Source organism: Ornithorhynchus anatinus, chromosome 2 (assembly GCF_004115215.2).
Source record: "Ornithorhynchus anatinus isolate Pmale09 chromosome 2, mOrnAna1.pri.v4, whole genome shotgun sequence".
Lineage (NCBI taxonomy): Eukaryota > Metazoa > Chordata > Mammalia > Monotremata > Ornithorhynchidae > Ornithorhynchus > Ornithorhynchus anatinus.
Window position 1 is genome coordinate 47,251,128 of NC_041729.1, and position 23,547 is coordinate 47,274,674.

The following is a 23,547-nucleotide window of genomic DNA, read 5'->3' on the forward strand; positions in this document are numbered from 1 at the left end:
TTGGAGAGTAATTTTGGTTCATCCAAACATTTTAATGAGAGCATCTCCAACAAGATGGCCCTCCCATGAGTCAATAAGATCCCTGCTTTAAGAGTCTAGCAGAGGCACCATTTTTCCTATTCCTTCTTCTGGCAAGGAAGTTAAGTAGACGGTATTTTTATCCTCATATCTTGTCCCCATTAAAGGTTAGCCTTGTGAAAGGTATCAAAAGCTGGGAAAAGACCTGAAAAAAGATGAATGTGGTAGAGCACAATCATGGGTGCTTCAATGAACTCCATCTTCTTTTCAAAGATTTCTATTTCCGAGTGCTAGTGGGCGATATTAAGGTTCAAAATTTTTAAACCCACAGATTCAGTTGTATGGCATGAGCATATAAGGATGATTTCTAAGCCTTAAAGACATCTACAAGGATGACTCCTATCAAATCAAAATATGCAGTTGTTACACATTCGGGCATACAGGGTTATGCCTATAGAAATCTTCTGGTTTCTCTCATTTGTCCACTTTTATTTTCTTCCTTTGGATTGGAGATTAAGGAGATGGAAAGACATGAAGTAACCTCCACAACAAAAGAGGTCACTCTTCAAATTTACATGTGAGAAGTAAAGGAAATATTTGATAATCTTTTCAGAGAGTTGCTGAAAGCTGTTGGGATTGTCACTCTGAATTTTAGCAACAAGGGGCTTAAGGTCTATTATTTATTCATCAATCCCTATAAGCCACTTAGTGCAACCCTCATATACCTCTTTACACTATGGTATATGGAAATTAGAACACAAATGTTTTCAGAGAAAATGGAGGCAACAAAAACAGTGTGCAATTAATGGATAGGTCTTTGAAAACCTAGTCAATCCATCTTCTCTAATTACAGGAAGAGCTGTAGCAAATTGCTGGTGATAAAATGTAAAAGTCCTGATTGAAACTGGCCCTTACATGAATCAGTTGGACAAGAACAGGTTCCAAATTGCAAAACATCGACCTGGCTTCAACATAAAAACTCAGCTGTTGCTCAAAATCACGGCCAAATGAAACCTAGGATCAGAAAAAGAAAATTAAGGTGGAACATATATTATTTCTAGATCACTTAAAAGCATTCAGTGATGAAATGACAGGGACTGACTAATTTTGCTTCAATATCACACCTGACATATTATTCCAACAGGGCAATTTTTGGGAAAACAAAAGTAAAAAATACACATAATTGTAAAATTCAAAAAACATGCCACTTGAGTAACATGTCCAAAGATCTACCCCATTTCATTTCTGACTTTCTTTCCAATATTGTTTATTAAAGGGGAGAAACAATTCAGCAATTCATGAAAATAGTAATCATTTGAGCATATGCAATGTGCAAATTCTAAAACAGTAGAACACTCCAAAGAGTGCACTAGTTTACTCCACTAACAACCCAAGAGTAGGTGAAGTTAGCTCTAGAGTCAGAGACACTTATCCCCCTCCTCTCTGGGGCGACTGCAGTTTAGACTCCAAATGTGGAGGGCAAGGCTAGGAATAACTCCACTTTTGAAGGCACTCTCTTTTCACAGTGGTTTGATCCTACTGGAAAGGGGATGAGTGTCTGTTTGAGGGAAGCAAATAACTCCCACAAATCTTCAAGGGGCACTCTCCTCAATAGAGCACAGGTCTGGGTGTCAGAAGGACCTGGGTTCTAATCTGTGCTCTGCCTCTTGTCTGCTGTGTGACCTTGGTGAGTCACTTAACTTCTCTGTGCCCCAGTTACCTCATCTGTCAAATGGAGATTAAGACTGTGAGCCCCATGTGGGAGAGGGACTGTTTCCAATCTATCTTGTATCTACCCCATAGTGATACATAGTGAGTGCTTAACAAATACCATTATTATTATTATTATCACAGGACCAGTGGAATGGCACTGCGGATGCATCAAAAAAGTTCCAGCTTTGCCCAAGGAAGAGCAAATTTGTTTGAGATTTTTAGAATTTCAGAAGTAGAAACACATACTGTAAAGAGGAAGGCCAACTACATACATCTCTCAGCCCAATCCTATTTGGGGGCTATTTATATAACAGATACATTTTCCACTGCTTCCAAAAGGTTTGGAAATGTTTTGCCCCAATTTGACTGTAAGAACTTGCTTTGAGCTTGTTTTGTATATTCGTGACTGATCAATAACAGGTTATCCAGCAGCTGATCCAAGATTTCAAAGTTTTGGATATCTTGAATCATGGTAATGGTAGTGATGAACTGACTTCACTACAACTGGACAAAATATGATTTTGCCCAGTGCATCTTAGCATCTGGTTCTGTTCATCTGGCACTAAATATCATCCAGTGCACTAATGGGTACTTATTAGAGATTAAATAGTAATAGAATTTAATGATAACAACAGTGACAGTGAAAGCCAAGTAAGATAATTATCACTAAAACCCAAGGTTAGTTACAAGTTAAAAGATGGAGGGGTAACCAGTAAGAACTAAGTTCTAGATTTGTAGCTGAGGATACTCATTTAAAAATAAGCACTGGACTAAAGTTCAGTCTTTTGTTTGTAAGTCTCATTTAGTATGGCTTGAAATTAACCTCACCCACGTATCTCAGTCATAAATTATTGACTATCTAAACTCTGCCTTAGGTATTTCTCTCTCATGTTTGTGAAATTCTGTATAATTAATATGAAAGGTTGGGGGCATAATCTATAACCAAGGAATTTTACAATTATTCTACGTGTTGTAAGAGAAAGGGCCTGCAAAAAGAAATAAAGGTATTTTACACACTGGTCATGGCTTTTCCATAGTACATAAATTCTGGTGTTTGGGGCCATTTGTCAAATGTGCTTTTGCAATAAAAACTGACCCACTAACCCTTCCAGCTGTTAATGCTGCTGCTCTTCTTCCCAATTCCCTGAAGGGTAATGAAATTCAGCTAACCACACATCCGCCCCATCCCCTTTTTTTGGGGGGGGTATATGAATGGCATGTTAATAGAACTAACTCCAAAGGTAAATTCAACATTTTCTTTTCTACTCATTCTTACACTTTTCCTTTCTAAATTTTTACATTTTCCTTTATTTCCTTTATCTCCTTCTGACAAGCATGTTGGTGGATGGGAATAACATAATTCATGAAGGGAATCACCTCATAATTTTGTTTTTCCAATTGTCCAACCACCACTGCCTTACAACCCCGACCAGCCCAGAGGTACTAATAAGCAGAAGGGGAGATGGAAAGAGGCTACCCTGAAGTTCAGGGAAGTTCTATGGAGCAAATCCCCAAGTGATAGTTGGTCAGAGGCACTACCAGAGTAGTCATCATCAATGGTATTTACTGATTGCTTACTGTCAGTCAGTCAATCATATTTATTAAGCGCTTACTGTGTGTAGAACACAGTACTAAGTGGTTGGGGTAGTATAATTCAACCGAGTTGGTAGACATGTTCCCCTGTTCACAATGAACATACAGTCTAGAGGAGGAGACAGACATTAATATGAATAAATAATTTTTACCATAAAATTTAAAGATAATAATAATAACTGTGGCATTTAAGTGCTTACTATGTGCCAGACATTACATTAAGCACTGGGAGACACAAGCTAATCAGGTTGGACACAAGTCCATGCCCCCATAGAGCTCACAGTCTTGTTCCCCATTTTACAGATGAGGTAACCTAGCCACAGAGAAGTTAAGTGACTTGCCCAAGGTCATACAGTAAACCAATGGCAGAGCGCGGATTAGAACCCAGGTCCTTCTGACTTCCAGGCCCATGCTCTGTCCACTAGGCCACCCTGCTTCTCCTTAGTGCAGAGTATGGCACTAGCTATCCAGAGTCACACAGGGGATTTTGGACTATCTGGAGTGTGGCTAGGAGGGGCAGGGAAGCAGCAACTGGAAAGGGAACAGTGGAGTAGTTAGATGCACATTCATTTTGGGGTTTAACAAGTGAAATAAATCCCAAGAGTTACAAGTCAAAAATGAAAAACTGAATAGATCCCAGTCTTAGGGTGTTGAATCAGAATAAACAATTCTATCACTTTTTATAGCCTCAGAACATTTCCTTTTAAATCTAATCAGTCAAGTGCATTTAGGGAGAGTAGAAGAGAAATAATGTACCTGATCTCTGCCCTCGAGGAGCACAAAAGTTATATCTGCACTTACCATTTTTATAAATCCATTAATGAGAGATGCCAGCATTCGTTTTTCATCCTCAAGGGTGAGAGCACTGTAATCAAGACAGTCAGATCTTTTAAATTGGAAACAATTCCTTCTTTTAAAATGCTAAATTGTACTCAAGTCACATAGTAAAAATGTAAACATTTTCTATTTTGTGGTTTAACATCTCTGACAAAATTAGACATGAAGCTAGATAATCTCTCATACTACTTTCAAACCTCAATGCCATTAAAAATAACTTTCCTTCTACAAATACAATTAAACGCATGATTAAAAACTGGAATGGCTAAATATTTGATCTTGTAAAGAAGGGAAAGAAATGTCTAATCATTGTATCGATGTAGCGTTGCTCTAGGTAGGTACATGGTAATCAGATCAGAAACAGTTCCTGTCCCACATGGAGTTCACATGTCTTAAGGTACTGTTAGACGGGTCCGAGCAATTTAAACACAAATGCAAACTTGATGCTTATTAACAGAAATCAATTAATCAATGTTACGTATTGAGCACATATTGCGTGCAGAGCACTGTACTAAAAGTTTGGGAAAGTACAATGCAATAGCATTGGTAGACACGATCCCTGCCTACGACGAGCTTAGAGTCTAGAGGGATATAAGGATACAAGCATCTGTTCTGTACCACAGTGCTTGGATCAGTCCCCATTAGACTGTTGAGTCAAGTTTGGATCATCACACTTGAGAAACCACGATGAGGTGGTCCAAGAATGGCAAACGTGATTAAAGGAATGGAGAATAGGTTGCAGAAGGAGAAGTTCTAAGAATTGAGGGTTATCCTAGAGATGAGCAGGCCATGGAGGAGAACTAAACCTAAAAGTACCAGAAGGAGTTTTTTGGGGAAAGGTTAACCGGTTGCTCTCCACGTCCACTGAGGGTTATACAAGAAGAAACGTACTTATATTAGAGAGGATGGATTTTGATTGGACCCAAGGGAGAACTTCTTAACAATCAAAATGATAAAACACCACGTGGATAACTAAAAGAGACTCTCAAGTGCCCACAGGAAAGCCCTTGAGGAATAGGATAAGTGGATTGGTTGTGTCATACCCAAAAGAGACTTTTCTTGTGGGAAGAACGATCCACAGTACACTTAGCTTTTCCATAACGTGTGTTTTTACTACACATTTTGGATGAAAAGCAGTTTGGGAAGTAAAGAATATTCTTCCAAGAAGGTGCATCTATCCAGACAAAACACACTGCGATGGTATAAGAAATGGTGATAGAACATCTATCAAGACCCACTAACCCATAATCAAGCTTTCCTCCATCAATCATATTTATTGAGCATTTACTCTGTGCAGAGTTTGCCAGGAGCACATATCCTGCATTACAGGAGAGCCAAGTGTTCAAATGTATAATGAAAATATGTCCAAGCAGGAAATTACTGTAGCAGTGTCTAATGTGGAATATGTAAGCTCCTCCAGACTGTAAGCTCATTGTGGTCAGGGAATGTGTCTACTGATCCCAAGACCTTAGTACAGTGCTCTGCACATGGTAAGCACTCAATAAATACCAATAACTGACTGAATAACATATTATACATATGAAGGTGTTCTTACTTTACAGAGTCGTGCATAGTCTTACAAACATGCAGAAGGGCATTCAGGATGACAGGATCTTTTGTTGGCTCTTGCTGATGCCTAGTAAACAAACATTGTTTAAATACATAACTAATGTAATTGGAACCTAGGACTAGTCTAAACTTCTTCATTTATCTGTCGAGCAATTGATTCCAACTGAGCCTATAGAAACCAGTGAACTATTGTGGGATGAACCTGAGATTTTTTTTAATGCAGCCATTTCATGCCTCCACATGTGAAAAATATCTGTATATCTTCACCCAATTTCAAAAGCAAAATAAAAATGCTCCACTGCTGAAATCTGGCAGAAGGCACACACAGATGTGTTTTTGGGTAAGCTTGTACTGTACCGTGGTAGGTGGCTGTTTATAGCCTCTTTACAAGTATGATAAATAAAATTAATGAAATAAATCTGGAAATTAGAAAACGATGATTTTGCTATCTATAGTTCCTCTTCATTGCTCAGAAATAACTACATGACAATAATAATATTTTTTCTGAAAAGCCCCAAATGGCTACCATATTCTTATTCAAGTAAGAATTGTTCAAACAGAAAAGAGCTCACAATTTTAAAACTCAAACAATGGTTGTTTAAGAATTATCTTTGTAAATTTTCCTAGCCTGGCGGGGGTTAAAAAAGGATCTCTGATTTCTGGAAATCTGCTAAGTAAAACATAAAACCTGTGCTTCTGGTACATTCAAATGAAAGCAAAACTAACAAAAAAAACCTTTATTTCTTTGTTACCTAGCACGGAATCATGAACTCCTGCAGGTTTTACCTTCCTATCTCCTAAAATTTTTCACAGCTTTAGATGACTGTCAGTTCTAGCAGACTAATGGGATAAGATCCTTTCCTCAATTACTACTTGGGTCAACCCAGGACAGCCAAGAGCTCAAACAGAACATACAGCAGTTAACTACTCTGACCAGCAAGCATGAGGTACATCCATCCCAAGGAAAATGAAATTATAATTCTATCAATCTTGGCAAGAAAGATGGAGATCTGTAGTTTGCAGTGCTAAGGAATACCATCAGTCTCAAATAATACTGTCAACTGAGAAAGGCTCATCAAGAATAGGCTAAATTTATATTTTCCTTTTGCCCCAATTATTGCTTTCCATCTCAAGCACTTCGGGAATGCCAAGTGAACTGCAAACCGACCAAATTTTATTCTTCCCAATAGATTAACCTCTAGACTCTCTGAGCTTTTACTTGAATAGAGTACTGCAAATACTTACTTAATAAAAGCTTCCATAATGCACTTACAAACCTCCACTCGGACACTCTCCTTCTGGAACATATCCAGAAATGGCAGGAATTTCTCCTAAAACACAACACATGCAGTTTATATACATGAGAAGCAGCATGGTGTAGTGGATAGAGCACATGGGGAATCATGGGGTCATGGGTTCTAATCCTGGCTCCGCCGCTTGTCTGCTGTGTGACTTGAGCAAGTCATTTCACTTCTCTTTGTCTCAGTTACCTCATCTGTAAAATGGGGACTGAGACTGTGTCCAACCCAATTGGCTTGACTCCACTCCAGCACTTCGTAAAGTGTCTGGTACACTAATAAGCTCTTAATACCATAATTATCATTATTATGACTGTGAGAAGCTATGGATGGCCTGATTCTGGAGATCCTTAAAAATAGGATGGGATGCTCTACTGTCTGAAATGATTTAGGTCTGACCCTCTTTCACTGTCCATAAAATAAAATATATGACCTTCCAAGATCCCCTTTCAGGCCTATGATTATATGAAAAGTTGAGGATGACACTTCATCTGATACCTGCAACACTCAACCTTATCTCAAGGAAGTTACAATTTCGAAAAAGGAGATAGGTTTTTGTTGATTTTTAACTTTAAGGAAAATACATTTTTTTCTCAGATTCAATGGGGGAAACTTAGCTGACCCAAGGGTCACTTCAGATGGGGAAATTAGTTTGACTGATCAAGCTTGGGAACGCCAACTGAACTACGAACTGACCAAATTCAAGGAGGAATAATAATAATAATTATGGTATTTGTTAAACATTTACTGTGTGCTTTGCACTGTTCTACGCGCTGGGGTAGATGCAAGGTCATCAGGTTGTCCTGCGTGGGGCTCACAGTCTTAATCCCCATTTTACAGATTAGGTAACTGAGGCCCAGAAAAGTTAAGTGACTTGCCCAAGGTCACACAGCCGACAAGTGGCGGAGCTGGGATTAGAACCTACGCCCTCTGACTCCCAAGTCCATGCTCTTGCCACTAGGCCACACTGGCACTGGGTAAAGGGTCTGAATGGGACTTCTACCTAAAAAACAATTGGAGTGGAATGGCCAAAGCCTGGCCTCAATAAGTTCAAAAGGGTGGGACTCTTAACAGGGAGGTTCACTGGTAGAAATGTAGCAACTGACATTCATAACCAATTACAGGTAAAAAACCCCCTACATTCAGAATCACATTACAAGGGGAAAGAGATATACCATCAAATCGACTAGAAAATAACAGGAAAGTAGCACCGCCACAGCCTGAGTTGCCTTCTAGATAAATTGGTTGCATAGATTTGAAAAGAAAGCGGTTTCTTTCCCCTTTGGATGCTCTGTGTGCGTTTTTGCTCTATTTTGAAATAAATAATTGCAGCCCAGTGCTTGATAAATAGTGTCACGGGAAACAAAATAACCCTGCTCGGATCCCACTCCTCCCTCTACTGCATCTGGGTGGGGAAGGCCTTCAATTAATCATTTGTGTTTTTTCCCTCCTCTAGCCCATATCTCCCTCTCTAGGTCCAAAGTACAATGGAATGTGCTCCGAGAGGCAACTAAAAATTAAGATATTTGCCCCCGGGCCCAATCCCAATTAGAGCCCCTTCCCCCTGGCTGCCTAAAGAGGGGAGGCGAGTGAGTATGTGTATGGGTCTGTGTATGTCCACAGAGTATTTCCGAGTAGGGGTAAGTTTAGAGAGAAAGAGGGAGAGAGAGAACGAAAGCGAGCATTTGCTGGGGCATGGCGTTTTCTCACCACTATTAGTGCTTGTTAAATAGAGATTTCACATACATTATACACAAGTAAAACTTGGCATAAAACAGTTAAATGTTTTATAAATAAAACGGATTTACCAAGTTTTTCATTGTTGTTTTTTAATGGAATTTGTTAAGCATTTACTATGTGCCAGACACTGTACTAAGCAATGGGGTAGACACAAGATAATCCAGGTGGGCAGATAATTAGGTTAGAGACTGATTATCTTAGGGATAATAAACAAATTCTAGGGATAGTAAACAAATTATAAAGAGAAAGAGACTGAGAGAGAGACACTTTGTTCTGTGTTCTGGCCAAAGTAGATTAAGCTGTTGATGATACATCTAATCAAAATATTTTGGAAAATGCTTACTTACCACTGAGAAAAGCACAGAAAAATCATGGAAGTAGGCGATGACTTTCTTAATTATTGAATGAAGCTAAAAAGCAACAAACATACTTTATGCAATTAAACTCAAAGTAAAAAAAAAAAACAACAATCCACATAACTAGCCATCCTAATGTACTGCATCAAGAGCAGCAAAACATATCAATATTTTTCCCACATCCTCTAGATTTCTCTCTCCTTTAACAGCATCCTTATTTTTTCTGCGTTTGCATCACCCCTAAAAGCCCCATGCTGTCAGTGGTGGCACACAGTTTTATCTGCAACGAGCAACCATTTCTTGGAAACAATTTTTGAGTATTAAAAAAATGAGGTTTTTTTTATTATTTTTCTCCTTTTATTATTTAATGTTGGGGAAATGGTACTTCAATGGCTTGGGCAATACACTGGAATTTGGCTTGGCATGAAATTATAACAGGATCAATATCTAAGAAGTGATGTTTAGCTCGGTTCTACTAGTGTCAAATCCCTTAAATGTTTCCCTGTGATGTTCACTGATTAACAGTTCGGATTTTGTTAGTCTTATTACTACTTGCATAAATTACATGAAGCTGTTTCATCCTATCACTGAGTTTGCTCAGGGAAGACACAGCAAAGAGTACTGAGCCAGATTTTCCCAGGGGCCTAGATCCTTCAAGTGGGTGTTTAAAGAAGAGCATTTATTCCTTGAAATTCCTAGGAGACCACTTAGGTGACTGCAGCAGTAATGTATCAATTGATCTCCTAAGTGCCCGAAAGGGGGTCCAATTTGCAGTGTGGTACTTGAGCCCTAGGAGAACACTGTGAAACTAGTAGCACAAAAATTCTAAATTTCTCATAAAATATTAACCTCAAATGCATCTGTATTGAAAGTCACCCTCAGGCATCAAATGCTAGTGTGCTATATCGCGAGAAGACATCTAACTCTAAACCAACTTTTCTCCTTCGTTCTTCTTGCCCAGTGAGTAGCCCCAGATCTATTCATTTATAGTAAACAAATTATCAAAATCAAGCTGAGTCAAGAGAAGAAAAACTTTACCTGTGGATATGCATCTTCAAATGCACGATCTGGCGTCATGTGTTTGATGACATCCGCTAAAACAGTATTCACCTCACGTTTCTGGGGAGGAAAACAATAAACTTATAAATCAAATCAGATTCCACATGCCAATTTATTGCTATTTTCCAAGAACACTAGATTGCAACTTGGTGCTCCACAACAAAATTCTACTCAATGTTAGGAGAGCTAAAAGCAGAGCTATAAGGCACTTAATCACCTTGCCCCCTCCTACCTGTCCTCGCTATTCTCCCACTACAACCCGGCCCACACACTTCTTTCTTCTAATGCTAAACTTCTCACTGTACCTCTCTTTTGACTGTCTCGCCGCCGACCTCTTGCCCACATCCTATCTCTGGCCTGGAACACCCTCCCTCCTTATATCACAGATAATTGCTCTCCCCTAGTTCAAAGCCTTATTGAAGGCACATCTCCTTCAAGAAGCCTTCCCTGACTATGCCCTCCTCTCCTCTCCCTCTCTTCTGCGATGCTCTTACTTGCTCCTTCATTCATCCTCCCTCCCATCCCCACAGCACATGTGTATATAGCTGTACTTTATTTAGTATTTATTTACATTAATATTTATTCATTCATTCATTCAATAGTATTTATTGAGCGCTTACTCTGTGCAGAGCACTGTACTAAGCACTTGGAATGTACAAGTCGGCAACAGATACAGTCCCTGCCCTTTGATGGGCTTACAACCTAATCGGGGGAGACAGGCAGACAAGAACAATGGAAATAAATAGAGTCAAGGGGAAGAACATCTCATAAAAACAATGGCAACTAAATAGAATCAGGGTGACGTACATCTCATTAAACAAAATAAACAAAATAAATAGGGTGATAAAGATATATACAGTTGAGCGGACGAGTACAGTGCTGAGGGGGTGGGACGGGAGAGGGGGAGGAGGGGAGGGAAAGGGGGGAGAAGAGGGTTTTGCTGCGGAGAGGTGAAGAGGGGGTAGAGGGAGCAGAGGGAAAAAGGGGGGACCTCAGTCTGGGAAGGCCTCTTGGAGGAGGTGAGTTTTAAGTAGGGATTTGAAGAGGGGAAGAGAATTAGAATTTATTTATATTAATGAAGAGATATGTATATCTCTTCATTATATATATTATATATATATAATAAAGAGAATTTATTTATATTAATGCCTCTCTCTCCCTCTAGACTGTGAGCTCATCATGGGCAAGAATGTGTCTGTTTGCTGTTATATTGTACTCTTCCAAGCGCTTGGTACAGAGCTAGCGCTTGGTACAGAGCTTTGCACACAGTAAGCACTCAATACAAATGAATGAATGAATGAGAGATGTCCCTTCAGTTTGAAGAGGATACTGAAGGTGAGACTACATCCATGTACTGTAACAGACAAAATCTCCTACACTGTTGCACGCAGTGTCTATAAAAATCCAACGGATTCTCATCTGCCTCCCAGCCATTCAGTTGAGAATTGCTCAGCCACTGACAGTTAAGAAAAGTATACGTCCTTCTGCCAATAACAAACATAAAGCATTCAGATCAAGAAACTCCAAACTTGCCCTTTAGTTAGGAATTTCTATTTAGATTTCCAAAAATGTGCCCAGTAGAACAGAACACTCCTCTTCTGGGGACCTCTACTTTTCATCAAATCCATTCTAATACATTTTTTTGAAAGATATTCTAGTTTCCATAATTGTTATGCCCACTCTTGAAGGCAGATAGGAAATATTTAAAAAAACAAACATGTGAATATACATTTCTGTGTTTTATTATACATAAATACACACATGCACATATACATATGCTTATATATATGAACCCTAACCTATTCATTGTCTTTAAATGAAAAATGGCTATATTTCCTTCAATACTAGGTCTGAAAAACATTTTCCTTCAGTAAAATGGCACATACCGTAAAATGTCTGCAAGTATACTCTACCCAGACTTCAGCACAGTTAATATAGTCCTGCAATGAAAAACAAGCACCTTCTTCAAAACAGTTCCCAAGATTTAGGTAAAATCAGTGGTACAAGAACAAAATCAACTGTTTCACCAGTGTGCTGGAGGGAAAAGTGGGGCCCCCGTGAAATTAATCACCAAAACTGAAAACATATGGACCAATGCTAATGAATCTTGTATGGTGCTATTTTCATAAACCCTCAGTAAGCTTTGCCAGCCAAATTCTGAGATTTATTCCACCTGTTATGCAAACCTGGGCCAAACAAGCATTTGGATTTTTTTTCCCAACTATTTATATTATCTAGGAAGTGGATGAAGCTGGGATATTCCCAGATTTCCAAAGATCACCTGCCAAGAACTACAAGCCACTTACTTGCTTTAGAAACAGGATCAGTGGCCCACCACGCTGATGTGTTAACTTTTTTTATGGAATTTGTTAAGCACTAGGTCCCAGCTACTGAACTAAGTGCTGAGATAGATACAACCTAATCAGGCTGGATGCAGTCTCACATGGGGATGCTGCTCTTAATCCCCATTTTACAGATGAGGTAACTGAGGCACAGCAAAGTGAAGGGACTTGCTTAAGGTCAGACAGCAGAAAAAAGTGGTGGAGCTGGGATTAGATCCCAGGCCCTTCTGATGCCCAGGCCCGGGCTCTAACCTCTAGGCCACCTGCTTCTTTTTTGCCACCACTCTGTGGTGAATGCTATTGGTATTTTTGGGTCTACTAGTTTCAATGCAGCACACTGAAAGAGAGTTTCTTAAAACATCTTGATTTTCACAATGATGCCTGATCACAATCAATTCTTTATACAAAACTATACTGTTGTATTAAGTGAAATTAGTGATCCTTGCAGTCTCATAGCATAGCGTGAAGATGATAAAAATATTTGTAAAACGTTTACTATGAGCCAAGCACTATACTAAGCACTGGGGTACATACAAGATAATCGGGTCAGTCAGACCCTGTCCCATATAATAATAATACCTGTGGTATTTGTTAAGCGCTATGTGCCTGACACTGCACTAAGCGCTGGGATAGATACAACCAAATTGGGTTGGATGCAGTCCCTGTCCTGCATGAGGCTCACAGTTTCCATCCCTATTTTACAGGTGAGGTAAATGAGGCACAGAGGAAGTGAAACGACTTGCCCAAAGTCACACAGCAGACAAGAGGCGGAGCCAGGATCAGAACCCACATGGCCTCAGAGTCTAAGGGAGCAGAAGGAGCTGGGGATGGTCTAGATCAGGGGTAGCCGAGCTTCGGGAACTGAAGAGCCACAGACCATACGGCTGAAAGCCTCAGATCCTCCGAAAATAAACCCCTCTGCCCAGAACAGTGAGTGGTGAAGAGCAGACTTAGGTGGAGGATGGGGAAAAGGGTGGCGAGTGGCAGAAAGGACGCATTACTGTGGGAGGACAATCATGAAAGGCGGCAGTAAGCCAGAGACAGCTGGGGCTAGGGATGCGGATGGGACAGGGGCACAGCGACCCTGCCTGGTGCGATGCCAACTACAACCCATCACGGCCACCACCAAGGGGAAATGATAAATAACAGAGCGTATGTGCCTGAGTCATTCATCTTGTGAAAGAGTGTCAGATGTGACTCACCAGCCCAAGTTGGGCCACCTGTGCTCTATAGAAATTAAACAAATACACCTATAATGACAACATCTGTCAGTTGCACATGATCAAATCAAAGCTACTCTTTTAAAAGTCAAGGGAATGGACTAACCATCTTTGAAAAAGACATTGGTAAGCAGGTTGGATTCTTCCACCCACTTACCCCGTTAGTAACTTACCTGAGGATTCTTCAGTTTAGTGATGACTTTCCAGGCTTCGTTTAATATCTGAAGTCGATCACCCTCGAGAGGGTCGGCCAAAGCCAGGTTTAATCCAAGAGAACGGAAGAGGAGATGCTGAGGAAACATCATATACGTCCGTTACTCCGGAGATTTGGGGTTATGAAAATTGAGTTTCTAAAATTACCAAAATGAGCAAGTTTCCAAGTTCATCTTTTGACTGCCCATTTTTGAAGTCTTATTGCATACATTTGCTAATGACAATTCTTACACTTTGAGACTCAAAAAGAGGCAGTCCAATGTTTCATTTGGTTTCATGGCAAAAATGTTTTCTCTTGCAAAATTTTCCTTACATTATTCTTTGTTGAGTGCTTGCAAAAGACTTAGTATATGGGCGCAGTGAATAGAGCATGGGCCTGGGGCTAATAAACAGGGAGATGGGATTGGTGACAAATAAGAAATGAACAAAACACTTAAGACAGCATAAACACAAAAACATACATCAGTAAAGCGTTATGGCTAAAGGAGTAGGACTACATGAGGAACCACAACCTTAATCTCTAAATAATCTTTTGCCTTTTTTCTTAAAACAGCACCTATGCTCTTATTGGACAATCCTTCCTGAAACTCCTGATTCTCTCCCTTGAGAGCTATCAACTAAAAACTGCTTATTGCTTCTGCTGAACATCAAGTCATAAGCCTACCTTGGGGAATCCAGATTCATCACATTCTTTAATCATGCCAATAAAATCCATAGATCTCATAGCAATAAATTCAGCTCTGAATGCTGACATCACGGAATTCAACAGCAAAGCACTGTAGGAAACAATTATACAGATCAGCATGGCTTCCTAGTACTGAAAGTGATTCTTTATTTTATGATTTTCATAATTGTAAGCAATGATCAACAACTCTTAAAAAGCAAATGGGGAAAATTGGGAGGGGAAAAATAATACCGGCCATAGTTACAGAAAAAAATTTTTTTTTAATTGAGAATCTCAGTACAGGCAACAGAAAATATAGATATCTTTCATTTCTACTGTTTATCCACTTATACTGATTTTGCTGCTAAACTACAATCCTTGATTTCTCCTCAGGTTAACAAATGAACGGAAATGGTAACTGGAAAAGCCAATTACTACTACTACTACTGTTTGTTTCAATAATCATCCCACAAATTAAATTCAGCATAATAAAAGTCAAGGAGGCAACAGTATTTATTTAATGTCTCCTAAATAGAGTCTGCTACTAAACAACACTGCACAGTAGCAGAAGCAGTAAAAAAGGTCCCCATTTTTAGGGGTGAAACTTTTCCTAATGCATCCCTCCCCTCACTCCATCACTCCCACTGTTTTCTCTCCTATCCTCTAGCCTCCACTATACCAATGGTGATCTGTTAGCAAAGGCAGATGAGTGGTGGGATTAAGGTCTCTAATATGCCACGATACACAGAGGTGCTAAAGTCTCACCGTGGGAGGTTTCAACAGCAGATTTTAGCTATTATTCTAAAGGCAGCCATGGCCGAATAATATTGAAACCATTTCAATGGCCTAAACTTGGTTAGATCCTGCTTTGCCTACTCCACCAGCCTTCTTACTGACCTCCCTGCCTCTTGTCTCTCCCCACTACAGTCCATACTTCACTCGGCTGAATTTCATATCTAGAAATAAGTTACTTATATTAATGTCTGCCCCCCCCAGACTGCAAACTCGTGGTGGGCAGTGAACGTGTCCAACTTTGTTGTGCTGTATTCTCCCAAGCGCTCAGTACAGTGCTCTGCACCCAGAATAGCTCTGCACTCAGTATAGCTGTACTAAGGGATTAGGAAGAATATAAGAAAATGGGATTGGACACCCATTTGCTTGTATTCTTCCTAGCCCCTTAGTCCAGTGCTCTGCACACAGTAGATGCTCAGTAAATGTGGAGCTCTCAGTCTCAATCTCCATTTTATAGATGAGGTAACTGAGACTCAGAGAAGGGAAGCAATTTGCTCACGGTCACACAGTGGACAAGTGGCAGAGCCAGAATTAGAACTCAGGTCCTTCTGACTGCCAGGCCCATGCACTATTCACTAGGCCATGCTGCTTCTCTAAGTTGCTACCCACGAATGCTAATCTTTAAGCTCCCCTGTAGGTTGTAAGCTCCTAGGGGGCGGAGATCACTTCTTCCAACTCTGTTGCATTATACTCTCCCAAGCAAAGAGCTCAATAAATATCAATTGACTGACAGATTTTTCAATCACTCGAACACCACTCCCTTCCACCTATAAAGATAACTGCTTGCTCAGCGGAGGCATTTGGCCAATTAGGCCCTGCCTCTTAGTATCTGAACATTCACAGAGCCTCTGCTCAAGGACAGCAACAACTTTCCCCATTACCACAAGCCAGTCTCCCTGCTGCAGAGGTTTCCCAACCGCCAACTGCAATGATGCCTTGCTTGAACCTGTTTTCCCTATGTCTTTAAGTCATTTATTCTGCACTCTTGGGTTTGTGTATCTCCCTTTCTGTTCACCTCCCCGCAGCTGTTGAAGCATCCTGGTTTCACCCATTCTCCTCAATTAATCAATGGTATTTACTGAGTGATTACTATGGACAGAACGCTGTACTAAGCGCTCGGGAGAGTACAACACACGTGTGTAATATATTTCTACCTAAGGCAACATGATCTGATCTGATGCCACATGTAGAGAGAGCTCCCACTTTTGAAGCTGGTGAGACTTTGCCGACCAGCGGGCTTTAAAAACAGATTCTTGGCTGCTGTTCCCTTCTTCACTGAGTACACGAATGTTATATATGATTGGTGAGTTCTATTTTCTGGCTGCAGCAGAAGTTGACTCTCAGCTCTGTTGCCGAATTGTACTTTCCAAGCACTTAGTACAGTAAACGCTCAATAAATATGATTGAATGAATGAGCTCCTTGTGGACAGGGACTGTGTTGACCAACTCTGTTGCATTGTATTCTCCCAAGTGCTTAGTACAGCACCAAGAGAAGCAGTGTGAGAAGCAGCATGGCGGAGTGGAAAAAGCACAGGCTTGGGAGTCAGAGGACCTGGGTTCTAATCCCAGCTCTGCCAATTGTTTGCTGCGTGACCCCGGGCAAGTCACTTGGCTTTTTTGTGCTTCAATTTCTCCATCTGTAGAAAGGGGATTCAAAAGCTAGTCTCCCTCCAACCTAGACTGTGAGTCCTACATGGGACTATGTCCATCATGTCCATCACGAGAAGATCTGTGTATAGCTAAATGCGACTATGTCCATCATGCTTTAACTTGTATCTACCCCAGCACGTAGAACAGCACTTGACAAATAGTAAGCACTTAATAAATGCCATTATTATTATTGTCATCATTATTACTCTGCACACAATTAAGTGCTCAATAAATACCACTGATAGATGGATTTGGAGAGAAAACCTGAAGTCTTATAACCTTTATTTAGGTGCAGAACTCAGCCCAGATCTGAAGAACATTCTGAGAAACTCATGCAAGTCAGAGCATCCCTACTAGCAGGAGATTACTGCAATCAAAAGAACAGCAGTCCCTGCCTCACTTCCTGCTTCTATTCACACTTCCCTTTCCCCACACTTAGCATGTCACAAGAAACCAGAGGCTACATCATTTCTCCCTTAAGGGGACAGAAAATGCTACGCTTCACAACTAATTATTCTCTTTCTAAGATAAATGGGGGATGATTGCTTTTTTTCCTACAATGAGGTCTAGAGATAAAAAAAAAAAACAAAACTGAACTCTGACTAATCCCAACGACAAATGCGGTATTCAGTTACATGGTTTGCTAATTAATCATTATGAAACTGCTCCTTGGCTGACCAATTCCACCAACTCCCGAAGATTCCAAACAACTTCCTTGCTCTACCAACATACCTGCAATTTTTATCTTACAGAAGCCAAATCTTCTGTTTTTCTGCGACCAATTTACGCTCTCTGAATAATACTTACTTGTTCCCCAATTTCCTGCATCTCTCCATCATCTCTGTAAGTAGAACCTAGAGGGGCAGTCCGTGAAAATGAACAGGCGGTCAACTGAAATGAAATATACCTTACAGCTATCAAAAGTCTTAACAAAATGGTAAATGCAATTAAATGCTCTGTCAATAGCCTCAACTAAACATCAATAAAATGGTAAACAAATGATTGTATATTAAATGGATTCAAGCCTGAATGAAATTTCTTTTACCTCAGACATGAACCTAAACAGGATCATTTTTTAAATGAGATATTTTGAAAAGTATTTTAACTGACAGCACCATCAGATAAAGTATTACTTGTCCAAACATTTTGATAGCAAATGCTTCTAAGAGAAAGTTAAATGTTTCACTCATTGACACCTCTCTCTGGGGCCGCAAAAGTGTAATATTTCATAAGGTTTCCATTTTCACTATCAAATGAAGATGTACTCAGTGAAAATAATTACTGTTTACCCGCAACATTGTGGACTACAAAGACACTGCAAATGTTTTTAAATCTTTTTGTTCAAAATATGGATATACAGAGTTTTAAAAAGATTTATAACACCTCATGGCTGAATATCTATAAATGTAGACGAGGTCAAAAAATTAAGAATGTCTGTCAAAGGGTACTTTTCAGCGAAATAATGTCAAATCTCTCTGGTGAGATCAAACATCAGCTCAAACCATACTGTGCAATCCAAAGCAGTTTATTTCTTAAATTGAACCACTGCAGCTCAGCAAATTTATCCTCAAAATACACAACAGGATGTCTGCTTTGAAGATGCAGGAAGCAGAATAAACAAGCCCAATGAGGGAAAGAGAGGGAGGATGGAGTTCTCAGTAAATGCCATTGTTTTACATGTTCTAAAACTTTTGCATCTTTAACGCACACAGATTTGGGATTATGTTCAACAATTTTAAAGTTATACCTATGTGTGTGTAGACAAATGAATACACACCCATACAGCACTTTCAGCTTGATGGCTTGTAGATGTCATCTCGCTCTCCAACAGTACTTCCAGTTCTCAACTCTCCCCTATCTCCCACCTATTGTTCATGCCCTTTCCCAGGCAGGCAACTCCTTCTTCCCTCGAAACCATGCTCCATCCCCTCTTTAAAATCTTCCTGAAAACCCGCCTTAGTATTCCCTGCCTAGTCTCCTCTGAATCTTGTCATGTGGCCACTTCATTGAGTGGTTGATTGGTTCATTTCTTGATGGATTTGGAAATTGTCAATTATATCTATGTTTATACAGTTGCTTGAACTGTACTTCTACAAGAGTACAGTTAGAGAAGCAGCGTGGCTCAGTGGAAAGAGCATGGGCTTAGGAGTCAAAGATCATGGGTTCTAATCCCGGTTCCGCCACCTGTCTGCTGTGTGACTTTGGGCAAGTCACTTAACTTCTTGGTGCCTCTGTTCCCTCATAGGTAAAATGGGGAATAAGACTGTGAGCCTCACGTGGGACTACCTGATTATCCTGTATCTACCCCAGCGCTTAGAACAGTGCTAGGCACATAGCGCTTAACAAATACCAACATTATTATTATTATTATTATTAATCAGCATCTCCCTGCCATCCCCATTTAGATTGCAGAGATTTGAGGGCAGAGATTTTCTCTGCCTTCCTATTTTTATTGTATAGTCCCAAGTACATAGTACAGGGTTCTGCACACATTAGACCCTCAAAAATACTAATGGATGGATGGATGAATGAGGATGTAAATAATAATAATTTCCCTTTTCTTTTCCCCAGTTTAGACAGAGATGGGTATTTGCCCAAGGTTCTTCCTCCAAATTCATTCATTCATTCATTCATTCAATAGTATTTATTGAGCACTTACTATGTGCAGAGCATTGTACTAAGCGCTTGGGATGAACAAGTCGGCAACAGATAGAGACAGTCCCTGCCGTTTGACGGGCTTACGGTCTAATCGGGGGAGACGGACAGACAAGAACAATGGCAATAGAGTCAAGGGGAAGAACATCTCGTAAAAACAATGGCAACTAAATAGAATCGAGGCGATGTACATTTCATTAACAAAATAAATAGGGTAATGGAAATATATACAGTTGAGCGGACGAGTACAGTGCTGTGGGGATGGGAAGGGAAAGGTGGAGGAGCAGAGGGAAAAGGGGAAAAAGAGGGTTAAGCTGCGGAGAGGTAAAGGGGGGATGGCAGAGGGAGTAGAGGGAGAAGAGGAGCTCAGTCTGGGAACGCCTCTTGGAGGAGGTGAGTTTTAAGTAGGGTTTTGAAGAGGGAAAGAGAATCAGTTTGGCGGAGGGGAGGAGGGAGGGCGTTCCGGGACCGCGGGAGGACGTGACCCGGGGGTCGACGGCGGGATGGGCGAGACCGAGGGACGGCGAGGAGGTGGGCGGCAGAGGAGCGGAGCGTGCGGGGTGGGCGGTAGAAAGAGAGAAGGGAGGAGAGGTAGGAAGGGGCAAGGTGATGGAGAGCCTCGAAGCCTAGAGTGAGGAGTTTTTGTTTGGAGCGGAGGTCGATAGGCAACCACTGGAGTTGTTTAAGAAGGGGAGTGACATGCCCAGATCGTTTCTGCAGGAAGATGAGCCGGGCAGCGGAGTGAAGAATAGACCGGAGCGGGGCGAGAGAGGAGAAAGGGAGGTCAGAGAGAAGGCTGACACAGTAGTCTAGCCGGGATATAACGAGAGCCCGTAACAGTAAGGTAGCAGCCATAAGCAAATACTTTAGATTTTTCAAGATTAGAAAATGATTTCTGCATATTACATATTAAACAGATGTCTGGCCTTCAATTTTTTCCCCATATTATTTTATTTCATTGGCTCTCTCCTCTTCAGTCAGGAAAGTGGAAATCAGCTACTTAAGGGTCCAAAAGTAGCAATCAATGTCTCATAGGAAGCTAACTTTGGGGTAAAAACATTTTTTAGATTTGTTTCATTACATTAATTATTTTTATCTATAAGCTAAAGTTATTCCTCAGTTTAGAGCTTAATTAAAATGTCATTGATTGGGAATTCCCTCCTTCCCCTGTCTGCTTTGCAGTTAATAAGAAGATTGAGCTAATAGAACCCCCAAAATGAATAGAAAGGTTATTAGTTCTCCCTTGAGAGTTTGCTAGGCAGAAGAGAGAAAACTAAAAAATAGCTGGATGTCTCACTAGACAGTTAATAGCAATATCCACATTGATCTGTTTTTGTGGCCTAAAAATATGCTTTGAAGAAGAACTTTTAATGTACTAATCTATTAACTGGCACTTTGCTAATCTATTTTGAATTTTGCATTTCTGGAACCCCTGGAGACAAGAACAGTATCAGCCAAGTGATCCCTTTTGAAAAATTCAGGTGTTTATAATAATGCTTACACATTATAATGTGCAGCATACAGTATTCATGTTACATTATGTAATGTTATATTATAATATGCAATGACGAGAAGATCTGTGTATAATCCATTTAAACTGCATTTGCAGTCCAAGTTCCTGAACCTAGAGATGGCCAGGATTCAGCTAACAGGTTTTTGCAGGGACATAATTTGTAATTATAAAAATTTTGTAGGGACATATGAGATAATGAGTCTCATAATCAGTAGACTCATCCAGTCCCCGACATGATGACGGAAAACCTCCTCCTAGGATTAATTCCCCCAAGACAGCCCAGACTCTCATTAACCTGACTTTTTAACTCACCGGCACCTTCAACTTCCTTGGCGTGCCAGAGCGCAAACCTTTTACTGTAGCTGCAGTCATTATCAACTGCCATATTTATTAAGAGCCACTTTGGGCAAGGAACTGCTCTCGTCGCTGAGGGAAATGACGAGAGACATATAAACAAGATCACTACCCTAAGGGAACTAAGTGGAACAGTGGAGGCAAGGAAACATAAAATGAACAATCGAGTCAAAAGCCATGAACCTATTTGCCGAAATAGATTCATAAATGCACTAATAAACAGTGCAGAGAAAGCTGTGGTCATGCTGTCTTACCAGCCAATCATAGGGATTTACTGAGCACTAGTTATTTACTTCTAAATCTTAAATAAGAAGTACTTCTTATGTCTGTCTTCCCCATTCCTTTGTAAACTCGGGGGCAGGGATCATTTGTTCCTTTCGGTTTGATCTGAGGGTCTAGGCTCAGCTTGCTAAGGCACAGGGAACTTCATCAACATATTTTCTAGGACTTCTGTGGTTGAAGGTGTATTCTGGACAACAGGGGATCATTAAGAGAAGGCTTCACAGAATTTCAGCAAGACTTTGAAGGAAGAGACTGGAAAACCTTTAGCAGATCAGTTTGTGGAGGGCATTCTGGATGGGGGGATAATATTCATATCAAAATACTCATTTTGCTCCATTTATTATACTAGGGCACATTTATTCTCCCTTTCCTGAATCCTATTTGTCTGCCCAAGTATTGCTGAAGTCAAACCTACAAGACCTCATTACTGTGAAACTTTAATAAGCTTTCTTAAATACAAGTCATGCATTTCTTCCAAAATCTATTTATGCCACCCAATTTCAACTTCTTAAATCATTTTTTCAATACCTTCACAACATCCTCATCAGTGGCATTTATTGAGTGCTTACTATGTGCACTGTACTAAGCGCTTGGGAGAGTACAGCAGAGTTGGCAGGCATATTCCATGCCCTCAACAAGTGTGGGATGCCCCTCCACTTCATATTCTTCAGAGATAATATCCTATTATCTATAATAGATAGACACCCTTCATAGAGAAGCAGCATGACCTAATAGAGCACGGGCCTGGAAGTCAAAAGGTCATAAGTTCTAAACCCAGCTCTGCCACGTGTCTGCTGTGCGACCTCAGGCAAGTCACTTAACTTTTCTTGGCCTCAGTTACCTCATCTGTAAAATGGGGATTAAGACTGCAAGCCCCTTGCGGGACAGGGAGTGTGTCCAACCTGATTGACTTGGATTTACCCCAGTGCTCAGAACAATGCTTGGCACATAGTAAGCACTTAATAAGCCCCCTTTTCCTCCGCTCCCCTTCCCCTCTGAGTTGCCCCAACTCACTCCCTTTGCTCTACTCCTCCCACCTCAGCACTTGCATACATATGTACACATCTATAATTTTATTTATTTATATTGATGCCTGTTTACTTGTTTTGATGTCTGTCTCCTCCCTTCTAGACTATAAGCCCAGTCTCTCTTTATTGCTGAATTGTATTTTCTAATAATAGTGTTGGTATTTGTTAAGTGCTTACTATATGCAGAGCACTGTTCTAAGCGCTGGGGTAGATACAGGGTAATCAGGTTGTCCCACGTGAGGCTCACAATCTTCATCCCCATTTTCCAGATGAGGTCACTGAGGCCCAGAGAAGTGAAGTGACTTGCCCAAAGTGATGCAGCTGCCAAGTGGCAGAGGCGGGATTCTAACCCATGACCTCTGACTCCCAACCCCAGGCTCTTTCCACTGAGCCATGCTCTTCTCTACTTTCTTCTTTGCACACAGGAAGCGCACAATAAATACGATTGAATAAGTACCATAATTATTATTTTTATCTGACAATTACTCTCCACACCCTCAAAGCCTTATTGAAGGCACATCTCCTCCAAGATGCCTTCCATGACTAAGCCCTCATTCTTCTCCCACACCCTTCTGTGTCGGCTTTACACTTAATAACAATAATAACTGTGATATTTGTTAAGTGCTTACTATGTGCCAGGCACTATAATAA

General features: G+C 40.5%; 1 protein-coding gene across 2 annotated transcripts in view; it reads right to left on the reverse strand.

The window, feature by feature from the left end:
• VPS35L (VPS35 endosomal protein sorting factor like) overlaps positions 1–23,547 on the reverse strand; it is a 102,435-nt gene that overhangs the window by 37,408 nt on the left and 41,480 nt on the right. For both annotated transcript variants that reach the window (XM_029054921.1, XM_029054926.2), the window contains exons 15-24: positions 17,872–17,918; positions 14,623–14,734; positions 13,919–14,035; positions 12,070–12,123; positions 10,163–10,243; positions 9,116–9,178; positions 6,976–7,061; positions 5,717–5,797; positions 4,126–4,189; positions 934–1,032 (exon numbers count right to left, since the gene is read on the reverse strand). In XM_029054921.1, coding sequence (XP_028910754.1) covers positions 934–1,032; positions 4,126–4,189; positions 5,717–5,797; positions 6,976–7,061; positions 9,116–9,178; positions 10,163–10,243; positions 12,070–12,123; positions 13,919–14,035; positions 14,623–14,734; positions 17,872–17,918 — 804 coding nt within the window. The remainder of the gene's footprint in view (positions 1–933; positions 1,033–4,125; positions 4,190–5,716; positions 5,798–6,975; positions 7,062–9,115; positions 9,179–10,162; positions 10,244–12,069; positions 12,124–13,918; positions 14,036–14,622; positions 14,735–17,871; positions 17,919–23,547) is intronic.